The 14,713-nt window shown below is 38.4% G+C and overlaps 2 protein-coding genes across 2 annotated transcripts; one reads left to right on the top strand and one right to left on the bottom strand.

Annotated features, from left to right (window-relative positions):
• The first annotated feature begins 8,451 nt into the window (after window positions 1-8,451).
• LOC141649510 (putative UDP-glucuronate:xylan alpha-glucuronosyltransferase 5) lies at window positions 8,452-10,568 on the top strand. The gene is made up of 2 exons (XM_074458198.1): window positions 8,452-9,232; window positions 9,688-10,568. The coding sequence occupies exons 1-2, from the start codon at window positions 8,452-8,454 to the stop codon at window positions 10,473-10,475; spliced, it is 1,569 nt and encodes a 522-aa protein (XP_074314299.1). The 3' UTR covers window positions 10,476-10,568.
• A 1,069-nt stretch (window positions 10,569-11,637) lies between these two features.
• Window positions 11,638-14,488, bottom strand: LOC141649509 (uncharacterized). Its single transcript, XM_074458197.1, has 4 exons — window positions 14,404-14,488; window positions 13,484-14,244; window positions 12,641-13,375; window positions 11,638-11,670 (listed from the first exon to the last, which is right to left on the bottom strand). Exons 1-4 carry the CDS (start codon window positions 14,486-14,488, stop codon window positions 11,638-11,640), a joined length of 1,614 nt encoding a protein of 537 aa, XP_074314298.1.
• Window positions 14,489-14,713: the final 225 nt, after the last annotated feature.

The following is a 14,713-nucleotide window of genomic DNA, read 5'->3' as shown; positions in this document are numbered from 1 at the left end:
GTCCAACATTCGCACTCCTTTCGAGGTCACTAGACGGTCCACCTCAATTCTCGTCAACCCAAGCAAGTCTCTAAATTTGTTCTTATATACCCTTGTGAAGTAGAAGGAATAGCAGGCAAGTGTTCTGGGTCCCACCCACCGATCACAGCAATTTCTTCAGGAAATGGGCAAATGTCAACTCCGGGGAAAGCAAAAACGTGATAATTCGGGTCCCAATAATCAAGACAAGCATCTAGGAATGGTTTGACCACCTTGATAAGCTTCAAACTCAACAACGATCCAATATTATAGGCACCCATGTCATACTTCTCCACACTAGAGAACTCATTTGTCCACTCTTTTAGACGAATCTCTAAAGTATTCATGATGAAGGATTATTTTGAGAGTTTTATGTAATAAGACGAAGGAAGAGACGGAAGAATTGTGTGAATAAAACCTCTATCGACGTTTCCATTTTTACTAAAATCTGTTTCCTAAAATCCGCCAGGACGGATATACCGGGGAACAGGCGCAGCACCTGCTGCGCCTCTCCAAAGGGACGCAGCTACTGCTGCGCCTCTTCCTCAGCAACGTTTCTGTGATTTTCCACGTTGGATCTTTACTAAATTCTTTAGCGAATAATTTCCTATTCATACGGGTTATTATTTTGGTAAATACGTCAAAGTTACCATATTTCGTGTTTTCTAATTTCGCAGACGCGCATCTCGAGACGATATCGACATTTTCGTCATTTCAGCACACTTGTACATTTCTTTTTAATTCTTTTTTGGGGAATCATTTCACAAATTTAATTTAATTTATCCTTTTTTATAACCTATACATTTTTGTATTTAATTTCATTATATCATTTTTTTAAACTTATACATTTCTTTTTTACTTTTTCTTTTCGGGGAATCATTTCACTCTCCATTTCAAACTTATATGTTTTTATTTTTTCTTTATTTAGGGGGTAACCCTCCCTACCGTCCGGTCATTTCCGACCAAATTTTTGCATTGCATTTTTTCATTTTCGAGTCAAACCCTCCCTATCGTCCGGTCATTTCCGACCAAATTTTTGTATTTTTGCATTTTCAAGTCCTTGTTTTGCGCTAATTTAGGCCATATGTATGCATACATGTTCTATGTGATTTCTATATAAATTTCGGCAGCATGACGGCGTAAACCGTCATCTACCAAACTTGTTCAAAGCTAACCTGCAGGAACAAACAACGCAACCCAGCAGCAAAGGCACTCAGGCCATCATATATACAACCAAAAGAGACATGTACAACAAACTTGGGGCTCGAGCCCCAAGCAAAATCCAAAAAATCCAAAATGAAGGTCCTAAAATGTACAAATGTGCAAGATACAGCCAACAACAAACAAAACAAACAACAAAACAAAACTACTGCTAGTCGCCGCCTAACTCCGCAACTCTCGCCTCGAGAGCAGCAACCTCGGCGTCACGGACCTCGAGCTCCCTCAGCAAACGAGCTGTCTCCTCCCGAGACTGGGCCAACTCTCGCTCCAGCTCGCGCTCCCTTTGCAAACAACAAATTGGCTCATGTCAATCATTTCAAGCAATCATAAGAAAATTATAAAATTCAAAAATGAAGTAGACAAAAGGTTCATACCTGACGACCTCGACCGCCGACAAGTGCCTCGATGGCAATAGCTCGCAGCCGGTTGGCTACCCTCCATAACGCCACAAACCAAGACGGCGCAGCCTGCATTTTCAAATAAGAAGTTCTCAATAATTTGATAAGTTCAATCAAACGTGTTCTTACACAAAAATCATACAAATTAGAGGCTCACCCTCCGAATCAGATGCTGCCAATCGTCCAAGCCAGCATCCGCCTCTTCCAAGAGACGCAGCTCTTGCTGCGCCTCTTCCTCAGCTTCCCTTCATACGAATTTTCAAAAATTCGTTATGAGTTCGTTATTTGTGGGCCCATCTTTGGTGCGTCTCTTCCCCGATGCCATTTTATCTTTTTCTGGTCTGTTTGACGATTGTTCTTCGCTCAGACCCGCATTTCTAAGCCAACTACAGACTATTGTACATTATTTATTGCTTCCAAGACCTTGCTTGTCACGACGAGCAAGTATTCTCTGACAGGTGTTTTGACACGCCTTCATTATATTCCCCCAGCGAGAGTAAGCGGATAGACAATCCCTCTTGAGAGATGGAGATGAGTTCCCGATAAGGTTCCCCCAACGAGATTCACGACATACAATCATCCCTCTCGAGACGTGGAGATCAACATCGTCCTTCTCAAGTTCTTCTGAAGTTTGTTTGAAGACGACCCAAGCATATTTCTCCCAGCAGTTCCCGCCTGTGTCCTGCTACTCACGATATTTCTTGTTTCCCCACGGAGTGCGATAAAGGTGTTGTTCTCCAGAAGTTCCCAGACCGGCAGAGTTCTTACACTCGAGCCTTAGTTACCCCTTAGGTCGAAATTATATTTGACCTCCTTCCCGTCGATGCTTTCCTTTAGGGTCCCACACCCTAGCACAATCCTTATGTAATACTCCGTATTTATAAGTCTTGGGGTACTCTATCGAGTAGGCCTTACTCTGTCGAGAAAGGGTAAGTTGCGTTTTAGAAAAGTTTCTGACCTGTAGGGTACTCTATCAAGTAGCCTTAGGTACTCGATAGAGTAAGGGCGTACTCTATCAAGTAGCCTTAGGTACTCGATAGAGTAAGGGGGTACTCTATCGAGTAGCCTTAGGTACTCGATAGAGTAAGGGGGTACTCGATCGAGTACCTCAGCTACTCGATCGAGTAGCCGGTTTACGAGGTGATAATTCGACGGGTTTTGTTAATAACACGGATTAATATATAAATCTTTCCGTCACTTTCATAATACACCTTTACAAACCTAATAACATTAAAAGGGAGATTCAAGTTACGTTCTTCGCATTCATCCGTGTTGTTGACAAATCCCGGAGCTTGAGAGGTCGGATTTCATCGTTCTTTGTATCATTGTGATCCTTGTGTCAAGGGTAAGTCCTACGTACCATTTTTATAGCTTTTGGTTAAGATTGTTTAAACCCTAATATGGGGAATTGGGGGTTTTGTTGTAGATAATGATTGGTAGTGATTATGTGTATGTATGATAGGAGGAGGATTTGTAGAAGAGGCTTTTTGATACAGCTGTTGAGACCGTCTGATTGTTATGCTTTCCAGGTAGGATTTCCTACTCAGTATTAGTCCCATAATGGGATATTGGTTGATGTATTGTGTTTGGTTGTTTGATATAATAATTGTATTGTGAGTGTGGTTGTGTTCGTTGTTGATGGTTCGCGAGGCGTGGCCTCGGCTGAGTGGGGTCACTTGCGGGAGTGGCTTCACGCCCTAGTTTCGCCTTCTGTGGAACCCGCCACAGAAGGGATGTGCACATTAATGGACAGGGTTATCGCTCACTATGTGGAGCGGGGATTTGGTGGGTACGGCTGCGGTCCCCCATCGGCGGTGGTCCGTCCAAAGACGGATGATCGGATTGAGATGATTGGAATTGGTGTGGTTGTGTGTGTGACAGTTAAGCTGTCTATTTATCTTATTGTTGATATATATATTGAGTTGTGTGATTAGTACTGACCCCGGTTGTTGTTTTGTGAAACCTGCGGTGATCCATTCGGGGATGGTGAGCAGTAATTGAGCAGGTTTGAGTTGAGTACTGGGATAGCTGGGAGGTGCCACCGTCTGACGATAGAAGTCTTCCGCTGTAGTCTTATTAGTTTTTATGAAATTTCAGTATTTCAGTAGACAGTTGGTTTTGAGAACTTGTACCCGTATTTTGGGATTTGGATTCAGTTGTACTTTTCACTAAGTTATATTAATTAAGTTGTTTCGTTATTGTCTTATGAATATCATGCCTCGGGTAACCGAGATGGTAGCATCCTTATACCTGAGTGGTCCTGGTAAGGCACTTGGAGTATGGGGGTGTTACACCTTACTTATCTTTTTGGTCTTACCCTTAGCTCCTATACTTACCCTTAGCTCCTACGCTTGCCCTTAGCTTCTACGCTTAACCTTAGCTCCTACGCACCTTCGCAAAAGTCTCGAGGAAGAAGTCTCAGGTATGGTCTCTTTTTATGGCTGGCGAGCCTCCTTACGTAGTCTAATGGACTTTAAACGACCCTCCCCGATAGTCGACAGACTCTAAAATGTTCCCGACGACAGGTCCTTGGTTCAGACCCCTTGAACCGCCTCGCGTCGCCATAGTCGTCAGGTTGTAATCTTCGATTGACCTGATGGCTATATTTTGACTTTCGCCTTGTCCAAGCCTCAGTCAAAGTGGGGGCTCTGTAGATACCTCATTTATGCACCTCCCGCAAACAATCCGGTGATGATTGGGCCGTATGTTTGGTACGCGGAACGATTTGTGACAGTTCGTAAGTTTATCGTCAAGTGATTGCTCAAACACTGGTGTCTACCTCTTAATTGTCATCTACGCGCCGATACGGTCGTTTTGATAGTAATTAGAGTACATTTGGAGTCAGGGCCTAAAACCGTCTTCATTTTCTGATAACCGCTAAAATCCCGAGTCAAAATGTTCTGGAATGTTCCGGATATTTCTATTCCATATTTCACAATTTTTTAATCTTTGGTAAAGAATTTCAAGTAATATTCATACAAAATATTAAGAAAACTAAGATTATTCCGTTATTCCATAAATTAAACACGGAAATATTTCTTCCGCAGGAGGAAACCACTTGGGAACAGACGCAGCAGGTGCTGCGCCTCTTCCAAGAGACGCAGTGACTGCTGCGCCTCTTCCCAAGTCCTTTTCTGCGTATTTTTCGTATCTTTTCATATCTTTCCGAGATTCACTTCCAAAGTTTCTCCGAAAACCCTAATTCCTTCACGTGATTAGTATAAATAGGAGCCTTCGCTCCTCATATTTCTCACGCGAGTGTCCGCCCTTCTCTTCTCTCTTTGCATTCTAGACCACGTTCTTACTTTTTGGCGCCTACGTGCTTGAACTTTCGACCACGTAAGCTCGGATCTTTCTGAGTACCAGCCTCGTTTGCATGACCGACCAATTTGACCAACTCCACCATAATCAACATTAATTAATCTGTTCGTTTTCCTCTTACGAGGGCACTTTCGTCACATTCGAGTCGAGCATCACTAAAACATAAACTTAGTTCATCTCGTTTCGTCAAACATGTAAGTCTGAGGGTGTAAATCCTTCTTTATTTATTGTTATTTACTTTTTGTAATCATTATGTAAGATTTATGTCGAAAGTACTTCTAAAACCGATTTGTAAAACCATGTTTAAAACCCTTTTTACGGATTATCAGGAGACAGACGTCGAGAAAGGACGCAGCAACTGCTGCGCCTCTTCGTGAGGCTGCCGCAGTTCCTACTTCCTTTCTTCTTCCTTCGTCTTTTGATAATTCGATTGTTTTGTTTCGTTATCAATTGTTCATTGTTTCTTTAACACGATAATTTTAAGTATAATAATTTTAACATGTAAGTAATTCATTATTATTTAATTCATCGTTAAATCCCGACTTTAATCCCTTATAACCAATATTTGCGGGTTTTCGTCATTAAAATCAATCCGGGTTGTAGAGATTCGATTCTTTCATATCGAGTTTCTGGAATTCGATCTTTGGTATATTTCCATCTGTCTATTATCATATCCGTCATTAGTTCTTCATTAATTCGTCATATTTAACCTAATTAGTATCACTAATCAATCTTTCATTCATGTAATTAATTCGTTTACATTCGCTTCATCCATGTTTTATCGTTTTTATGACACATTCACATGTAATTAATGTATTAAATCACTTTCATCCGAGTCGAATATCATAATCAATCATTAAATTCATCCACGAATATTAACGATTTGCAGTTCCGGCTTCACAACCAGAACTCACCTTGAATGACGCAAGAATCGCTGCGCGCCTCTTCCGAGAGGGCGCAGATCTGTTGCGCTGTTCCAGTTGATTTACTCTCGAGCTTCCGTTCTGCCTTGACCTAGTTTAATTAGTTTACGTATGTAATTAACTATTATTCGTATTATCGCCTAATTCCTGTTCGTTAATTCGTTTGTTTATTCTTTCCCAAATTATCCGGTTTAAAAGTATTTTCGACATAAATCAATGAATCCGATGTAATTATTGTATTTCTTGTATTTCTTTTATCATATCACTTGTATGTTTTCACATGTAATTGAATCTAAATCCCTACTTCGACTCAATTGTATGCTAAATTACGTGTTCACCAACTTAGTTAATTCACATGTTAGGATTAAAACTTGGATGTTGCATTGCATGCATATAATCGACAATATATCGAGTATAGATAATTTCCCTAATCATTAGTAGAGGCCGCTATCAAGGCGGGCGGGATTAGGTGTTCGATCAAAAGAGCTTCCTAATACGTACCCTCACCCCTTACTCCAGATCTCTGTGAACATCCGTGTTCATTGGCATCCACGAGAGTCATTCTAGACATAGAATGCTAAGGGTAACGAGTTCTTGGTGTTCATGTCACTACTTTGTGTCTTGACATGGCACGAGGTATTCGAACGGTTTCCAATTTTCCACAATAAATTGGTGGCGACTCCACAAATGCAAACGCTTGTTTCCTAAGCGCCCCCGTGGCCCGTGTCCACAGTTTTAAATTAATTAAAATGAAATTTTAGTTAGTTTAGTTCATTCTCACATGATTTGCATATGTTTAATTATAATTACGAAGTAATTAGACCGTATTCATATGTCTTAATGTTTTGTTCTAATTTTAATTATGAAATAGTTAAGATTAGTTCACATGTTAGATTTGTTTTATTTGATTTATGATACATGTATGTTTTTTGTATCGTTTATCATTGTTAAATCGCAACTTGGCCAAATTAATATGTAGAAAGCATGTTCAATGAATTAAACATTCATAGGTCATACAAAACTCGACATGGGACGATTAACATGAATTTCTTTAAAGAATTTAATGAATTCATCTCATCTTATGAGGATTTCTTGCTAGTTGAATTGCGCATGCTTAGCATCCGATTCATGACACTCGATGACTAGAATAGTCAACATTGATCACCCGTTTTGGCCGTGTGATGCCTCGGCCTCCGTGCCCTTTTGTCTTGGCCTTCATGCCACTTTGGTTCGGTTTTGTTTCCGTTTGTTTAATTATTGCATGTTTATTTCATTTGTTATTGTTATTTAATCGTTGTAATTATTGTAATTTATTTCAAGTAATGTAATTTCTACTTTAAATATGGGTCAAGTAAGTCCTTTATTTTGAGTCAAAACTATTTTCTAAAACCATTATTTGTTTTAGTTGGTTAATTTGAAGTATTTAACCAATTAAATTGAAGTGAGTGCGCATAACGATGATGAGGCCAAGGACAAAGTCCATGTGAGCCGTGGCCTCACCATATGGCGCGAATTTCAAGGCCTAAGTAGGCTAGTTTGTGTCGTGTGTCAAGTGTCATGTTTAGCAATTGTATTTAGATCGAGTTGTATCTTTAATTCAATTGTTCGCAAATCGAGTCGAGGAGAAAATTCAATTGTTCGCAAATCGAGTCGAGGAGAATCGTCTGGGTTGTAATAGCTTAGTTTCCCAATGGCTCCCCCACTCCCATCTAAGCCATGTTTGTGAATGCTTGTTAGCATAGTTCAAATCAACCGCACATGCTAAATCACTTGGACAAAGTAGATTAGATGCATTAAACGATAAGAAACCACGATCAAATGATAGGTTTAAAATGGTGTTTAGCACTCTCATACAACAATCATAGTCTTGTCCAATTAGCCATCATAGTCCCAAGTAGAGGCCATTATTGCAGCGGGCGCGGGTGGGTGTTTTATTAACGAACTTATCACCACGTAATTTCAACAACGAACTCAAATCTCATTTTTTAAAATGGTTCCCAAATTTCCTTAAATTTGGTGGCGACTCCAGGACGATTTTCAAACCCGTGGATACATCAAATCCTCACATCTACAATCATAGTGGTTACATTTAACTATAAAATGATCACATATACCCGTCTAAAACTTCATACGTATAGTGGACGTCTAAAAGAAGAATTTGCGCATTATTTTAGCCCCTTTTAAAAGTCGTGTCTTAGCTTAAATTCATGGGAAGCACGATTAAGAAGCCAAACTATACCACCAAACCATAGTCTTAACCCACGTATTTAATATGGTACTATACATAACTAAATTATGGATGATCATTGACCAAAAAAATAAAAATATTTTGTATTAGTCCATAATTTAGTTTATGAATATGTACGTATTGTGTATACAAAACAACAACTAGACGTGCATCCATGCAAGAAGCATTATTATGAATCGATACTCCATCCTTATCATACATGTATATAGACTTCAAAAATTCAACAAATGAGCTATTTATATAGCAAATAAAATTCATAAAGTTGGAATTACAAACTAACATTTTTGTGAATAATTATATTATGCAACATATGAATTTAACCATGTCAAAGTTGCCAAAAGCTTATTCCATTGTAATATCTTTGTCTTTAAAGCCAAGATTCATGCTATTCTCTCTTTTTTCACTACTCGTCTCAATCAAAATCCTCTTAGTTACCCATAACTTTAGACTAAACCAACCCACCAATATCATCCACCTTGACGATCAATCCTTGGCCCTGTCAAATTTGTCGACTACGGTTGATCCCCCAAAATGGCTTCAGGTCATTAAAGGGAATTACTTGGCCCATAATAAAAGATCCCTTAGTGTGGGCTTGATCAATTTCGAGGCCAACCAGGAATCCCGCCTACTATTACGCGGGATTGCTGACCCTGTGTCAATAGATTTAGAGCATGTCGCTTCTAATGTAACATGGAATAAGTTATTCCCCGGTGGATTGCCCAATAATTCTAAATGTCCCCATATACCGATGCCTGAGGCGAGAAATTACCCCATTCTCGATGTGGTGGTGACGCAATTGCCATGTGGAGAAGGTTACAATAAAAGTCAGAAGGAGGGGATTAGGGATGTGCATAGGCTACAATTAAGCTTGGCAAGTGCTCACCTTATAGTCGAAAGCGTGATTAGAAAGAATAGTAAGGATGTTTATGGGGTGTTTATATCCAAATGTGAGCCTATGTTGGAAATATTTAGATGTGATGATTTGATATGGCATGAAGGTGATTATTGGATATACAAGCCTAATGTTGACAAACTAAAGGAGATCATTAGCATGCCTTTTGGAACATGTGAACTTGCCCGTCCTTACGTTGCTGCTCAACCAGGTTAGTCCTCTTTCTGTCCTATTTAATTTATTTCATGTACTTATAGCTTAAGATGGTTATAGGAAAGGGTTGACTTGTTACAGCCCTCGACCAAGATCTTGCAAAATGATTAGACCAGGATGGATGATAATCCTTGAAAGAACTAAATATACATATTAAGAGAAGGAAAATGATAAGACCATCAATGAAGAAACGAACAACCATATTCTGTCATTCGTGATATGAGGACATTATTTTAATACCTTTAGGTGATTTTAAATAGAAAAGTAGATTTTAAAGCCACAATAAGATCAAATGTCCCAACATAGAAAGGTAAACAAGTGATTTAGACATCCAAAAATAATGGAATAACTAAACAAATGACTCATTTTTTTAAAACTATCAATTACGAAATGAGGGTTAGACATGCGCAAATATACAACTAACGTGTGCTGTAAATTTGGAAACAAACTCAGTTTCAAACCAATATCCTAGAGCAGCAATGAAGCGAAAACAAGCCTATGTGACAATCTTACATTCCTCTGAAGCTTACGTATGTGGAGCCGTAGCTCTAGCACAAAGCATCCTCCTCACCAACACAACTAAGGACCTTGTCCTCCTCGCTGATGAAACTATTTCCAACCATTCAATTATTGGTTTGCAAGCTGCCGGTTGGAAGATCAAGCGGATCGACAGAATAAGGAGTCCCTATGCTAAAGTCACTGCCTACAATGCTTGGAACTATACCAAACTTAGAGTGTGGCAATTAATTGAGTACTCAAAAGTCATGTTCATAGACTCCGACTTTATAGTGCTTCGAAACCTCGATCATTTCTTCAATTACCCTCAACTTGCTGCTCGTACTGATCATAAATTTTATTTCAACTCAGGGATGGTAATAATAGAGCCATCTGAGTGCCTCTTCAAGACACTTATGAACAACCGGTTAACACTCATGTCCTACAATGGTGGGGATCAGGGCTATGTTAATGAGGTCTTCACTTATTGGCATAGGTTAACAACAAATATCAACTCTTTTAAGTTCTTTACCAAGGATGTCGAACCAGACAAACGGGTAGTTCCTATGGACCGCTATGCAATTCACTTCTTTGGGATAAAGCCTTGGAGATGTTCTAAAGATCATGATTGTAACTGGGATAGGGAGGATCTTACAAAATACGCGAGCGATCAGTTCCATGCTTGGTGGTGGCGAGTGCATGATACCATGCCAAACCAGTTACAATTGCATTGTAAGATGACCTAAGAGCAGAGTACAATAATCTGACCATGCCAATTTTTTAACCTTGATCAAGAATTTTTCATTAATGATATTCCTTTGTCACAAATTAGTCACAAACGTTTTGCTCTGCACATATAAGTCTTAACATGAGCAAATTCCAAAACCTCTACTTGATTATCCACAAAAGACCAAATGTTTAACAACAATAACATTAAATTACCAATGCCTCATAGGTGGAGTAGGTGTTTGATAATCCAGTAAAATGTCGAGTTTATTAGAGTGTTTTAGTATCGGTTTTGAATTAAATACAGGTCGTTACTCGTTAGTTATGTTTTTGGTAATAAGTTTCCCGCACTCTAATTGGTTGCAATCTCGTTGAAATATGCTCATTTTGATGATGGGTTGCAAATTGTTGTCAGCCTTTGTATATGGAGGTTGGTGTTTGTATTGTAGCCTTGTGGAAGGCAAGCTATCACTCCGCCAATTGAGTATTCTAACAACGGATAAATATGGCCAATATTGTTTTAAATATAAAAAAGCGGAACCGTTTTAAAATCTACCGTTGTTAAATATTGACAACGAATTTTATAAAACACGGAACCATTGAAAAACTTTGACGACGGATCCAAAACCGTAGTAAATATGCAATACAACGGTCGACAACTGTTATCATTTATTAAACTAACAACGGATTTATAGTAAGAAAACCGTTGTTAAAATTTAAGAACGGTTCCATACCCGTTTCCTAACCCGATATTGGAATCAGTTCTAGCATAGCAAAACCGTTGTTAATTTTCATAATTAACAACGGTTTTTCTTCGTTATCTTCCTACATATGAGTGAAAGTTTGTTAACATATCGCAGCCGTTGTTAAATAATTCATTTGACAACGGTTAACTTTCGTTATCATACTCGAATGGAGGGAAAAATCTGACAACAGTTTTGTTACTATAAAATCGTTGTAGATTCATTACATTTGACAACAGTTCTGTTTCGTTTTTTTTTTTTTTTTTTTTTTTGCGGCAAATAGCATTGGAGCGAAATATTGACAACGGTTTGGTATTTAGAAAAACCGTTGTCAGTGTAAATTAACAACAACAACGGTTTGATCAGATCATTATTGTTTTGTTGTATATATTTTTTAAAAAAATCTGATTTTAGCAGGTGCCAGCAACTGCTGAATATGCTATTTTTCCAGTAGCATTTCAGCAGCTACGCACTGCACTGTAAAAATTCAATCCAGCATCAAAATAATACACAGAATGATCAATTCAACCCAACATCAAAATAATACACGTTGGTGAGCAAGTTCGTCAGCGCAAATCTTTATTACCCGCATATAATCAGTGACTGATATATCGGACATGGAGTGGTCCAAACTTCATTGGACGTTTTGGCCTGGAAAGGATATATAGGCATGAATGGTTGCGAACCCAAATGTATTAAGTGGGGTTCAAAATTTCTTTCTTGTCCGGATTAGTAAGGGTGGCTGAAGGAAATGGATACGTACCATCAACGTACTTGAATAGATCAAAGCCAAAAAGAATTTCTTCGATTTGTATGGACCTAGAATGAAACGTCATCGGTGTAAGTTTGATGCATTGGTTTAGATTGAGGACTTGATTATATATTAACAAGAGAGACAACGTATTTATAATACAACCGATTAAGAATATGCAAAATATAAAAACATTGTTACAAAGAATAAAAATAACCGATACAAAGATTACAACCTTACTAGTTTTAAACTCGTGCAAAATTGCACGGGTATGTATTCGGGTTACTATTAATGTTTTTGGATGTATATTTGTTTTTGCATTTCTATTGTACTTATCTAATTGGTCTAAATCAACGATGTACATAATTAATGTTTAAATTTGTTACAAACAAGTGTTCACATGCACTGGTTTATAAGGAAATAACGTAATCTACTCTTGTAAATAAAAATTGCATACATAAAAAACTTTACATCCGGATAAAAGAAATATAATCTAATAATGAACTTTAACATATGCAAGTTATTCTAAAAATTGAAAAATTTCATGATACACTACATTAGTGGTCGTAGTAGAAGTACGCATATCTGAGTCACAAATTAAAATTTTCAAGCCTTCTTTTTGGGTGACCCTGGAAAGTGCGACATAAAGCTGGCCATGACAAAACACTGGTCTTGGAAGATAGATGCTGACCTGAGATAAAGACAGCCCTTGGCTCTTGTTTATCGTCATTGCAACACAAACAACAATGGGGAATTGTCTTCTACTGAAACGTACCGGAAATCTACTGGTGTCTGATGGAGTAAGTGTTAGTCTAGCAATATGCACTCTATCACCTTTATGACTACCATTTAAGACAGTACATCTTATCACGCGTGCCCCCAGATCAGTCACAATTAGTCTCGTGCCATTACACGACCCACGTGATTGATCAATGTTTCGCAGAAGCATCACCATAGCACCGACCTTCAACTTCCATTGGTGATTTGGGAGTCCGGCACATTTAATACTGTTGAGGAATTCAGTAGAGTGAATGTCACCGTCACTTGTACCTCTGTCATCACTACACACCTCATCGGAGCTTAAATAAAGTCTCTCATCCTTTTTATTAAGCGACAAAACATATTTATTTACTGATTCAACAATATCGTGAGTAGGGGCCAGGATTGCCCTTTGTTGGAGATATTCTGGATTCCACAATTGTGCTAGCAGATCCGGATAAGTGACATCTACTAATGTCTTAATAGGATTCGTCACATCCTGAATTAGTAAGTCGGCTGATAATTCTAGATCAACTTCTCCATCATTTTCACCGCCTGCTATACCATCTCCAATCTCCAAGAGCCATTCGGAGAATTTTCGTAACTCCTCAACATTGTCACTTGAACTACCAACTTGCAATCGCATATTTTTAGTCAATCTAAGTACCTATACGTGGTATACGTTTTATATAATTTAAATACAGTACGACAATAATAATTTAAGTAAGACTCACATAAAACGGTAATATTGATATTTAAAGAAAGAAATATATACCTTGCAAAAAGACCATAAATACGATGAACACAGGGATGCAGCCACAACATCTGCTCTACTTCCTTTTGAAACAACCGGTAATGTCTGTCTAAAATCACCCCCGAATACCACAACTTTCCAACCAAACGGCAGTTCAGCATTTCCCACGTCCAAAACACGCATTACATCTTTTAAACTTTTATCAACGGCCTCAAAGCAATGCCTATGAGTCATCGGTGCTTCATCCCATATTATGAGTTTAGCACGTATCAAAAGTTCAGCTAAATCACTACCGGGCTTAATTCGGGAGCATATGGAATCCTCCGTTACATTAATGAAAATTCCAAACCTGGAATGAGCTGTTACACCACCTGGTGTCAGAGTTGCTGCAATTCCACTTGACGCAACAACCACAACAATATCGCCCTTACTCCTGAAACAGGCACACAAAGCTCTCCAAAGGAAAGTTTTCCCAGTTCCACCATATCCATAAACGAAGAACACCCCTCCTTTTTTATTTAAAGCAGCTTCCATAACTTCATTAAACACCAACCTCTGCTCGTCAGTCATTGAAGATAACTGAATCTCATGTTCTTCACTCAAGGACTGTCTATCGTACGACAACGCATCCATGACTAAACTATTTCGATGATGTGCCGTTGCAGACATGTCTGGGAACGACATTCCCTCAAATCGAAGAAGTGAACTACCATTTATTTGAAGAGAATTTTCAATATTAATAAGTGCATAATTTTGCAACTCTTCATCGGTAAGCTGTAAATCTGTGGTTAAAAAAGTTGCAATATTATCTATGTGATTTTATATACTGCTACAATAAACTCATAGAATAGATGAAGGTAAGAATGCGAAATATGAAGAATTGTTTTTAAGTTGTTCTAATTAAAATAGCGGTAAATGTTTACTATTAAATGAAGACACACCTTGATTGTTAAGAACAGTGTGTTGCCTATGAAGGATGTCGTCCGATAACAGTTGCCAAGTTTCGTCCCAGACTCTGCTCGGCATAGACAAAGTGCCACAAAATAATAACGTCGCGAACAAATTTCTCAAGTAGAAGCCAGACCCCCAATCAGCTGCTTCGTTGATAGCTGCTGTAATACCCCGTAGTTTAGTGAAGTTTATATAACTAATTTACGTAATTCGAATAATTGATTATGACGGTTATAATTAATAATTTTGAATAAGACGGAATGATATAATAAAATAATAGAATAATGGGTCGGAATGGTA

This window comes from Silene latifolia, chromosome 3 (assembly GCF_048544455.1).
Source record: "Silene latifolia isolate original U9 population chromosome 3, ASM4854445v1, whole genome shotgun sequence".
In the NCBI taxonomy this organism is placed as follows: Eukaryota; Viridiplantae; Streptophyta; class Magnoliopsida; order Caryophyllales; family Caryophyllaceae; genus Silene; species Silene latifolia.
The sequence above is the reverse complement of the archived record's forward strand: the minus strand, read 5'-3'. Positions and strand labels throughout refer to the sequence as shown.

Bases quoted from the DNA above. Each gene is read 5' to 3' on its own strand.
- LOC141649510 (XM_074458198.1), top strand. From the start codon at position 8,452: ATGTCAAAGTTGCCAAAAGCTTATTCCATTGTAATATCTTTGTCTTTA. The intron at 9,233-9,687 runs GTTAGTCCTCTT...AAACAAACTCAG, and splicing joins TTACGTTGCTGCTCAACCAG to TTTCAAACCAATATCCTAGA.
- LOC141649509 (XM_074458197.1), bottom strand. From the start codon at position 14,488: ATGCCGAGCAGAGTCTGGGACGAAACTTGGCAACTGTTATCGGACGAC. The intron at 14,245-14,403 runs GTGTGTCTTCAT...TTTTAACCACAG, and splicing joins CACTGTTCTTAACAATCAAG to ATTTACAGCTTACCGATGAA. The intron at 11,671-12,640 runs GTCAGCATCTAT...TTTACAGTGCAG, and splicing joins AAGGGCTGTCTTTATCTCAG to TGCGTAGCTGCTGAAATGCT.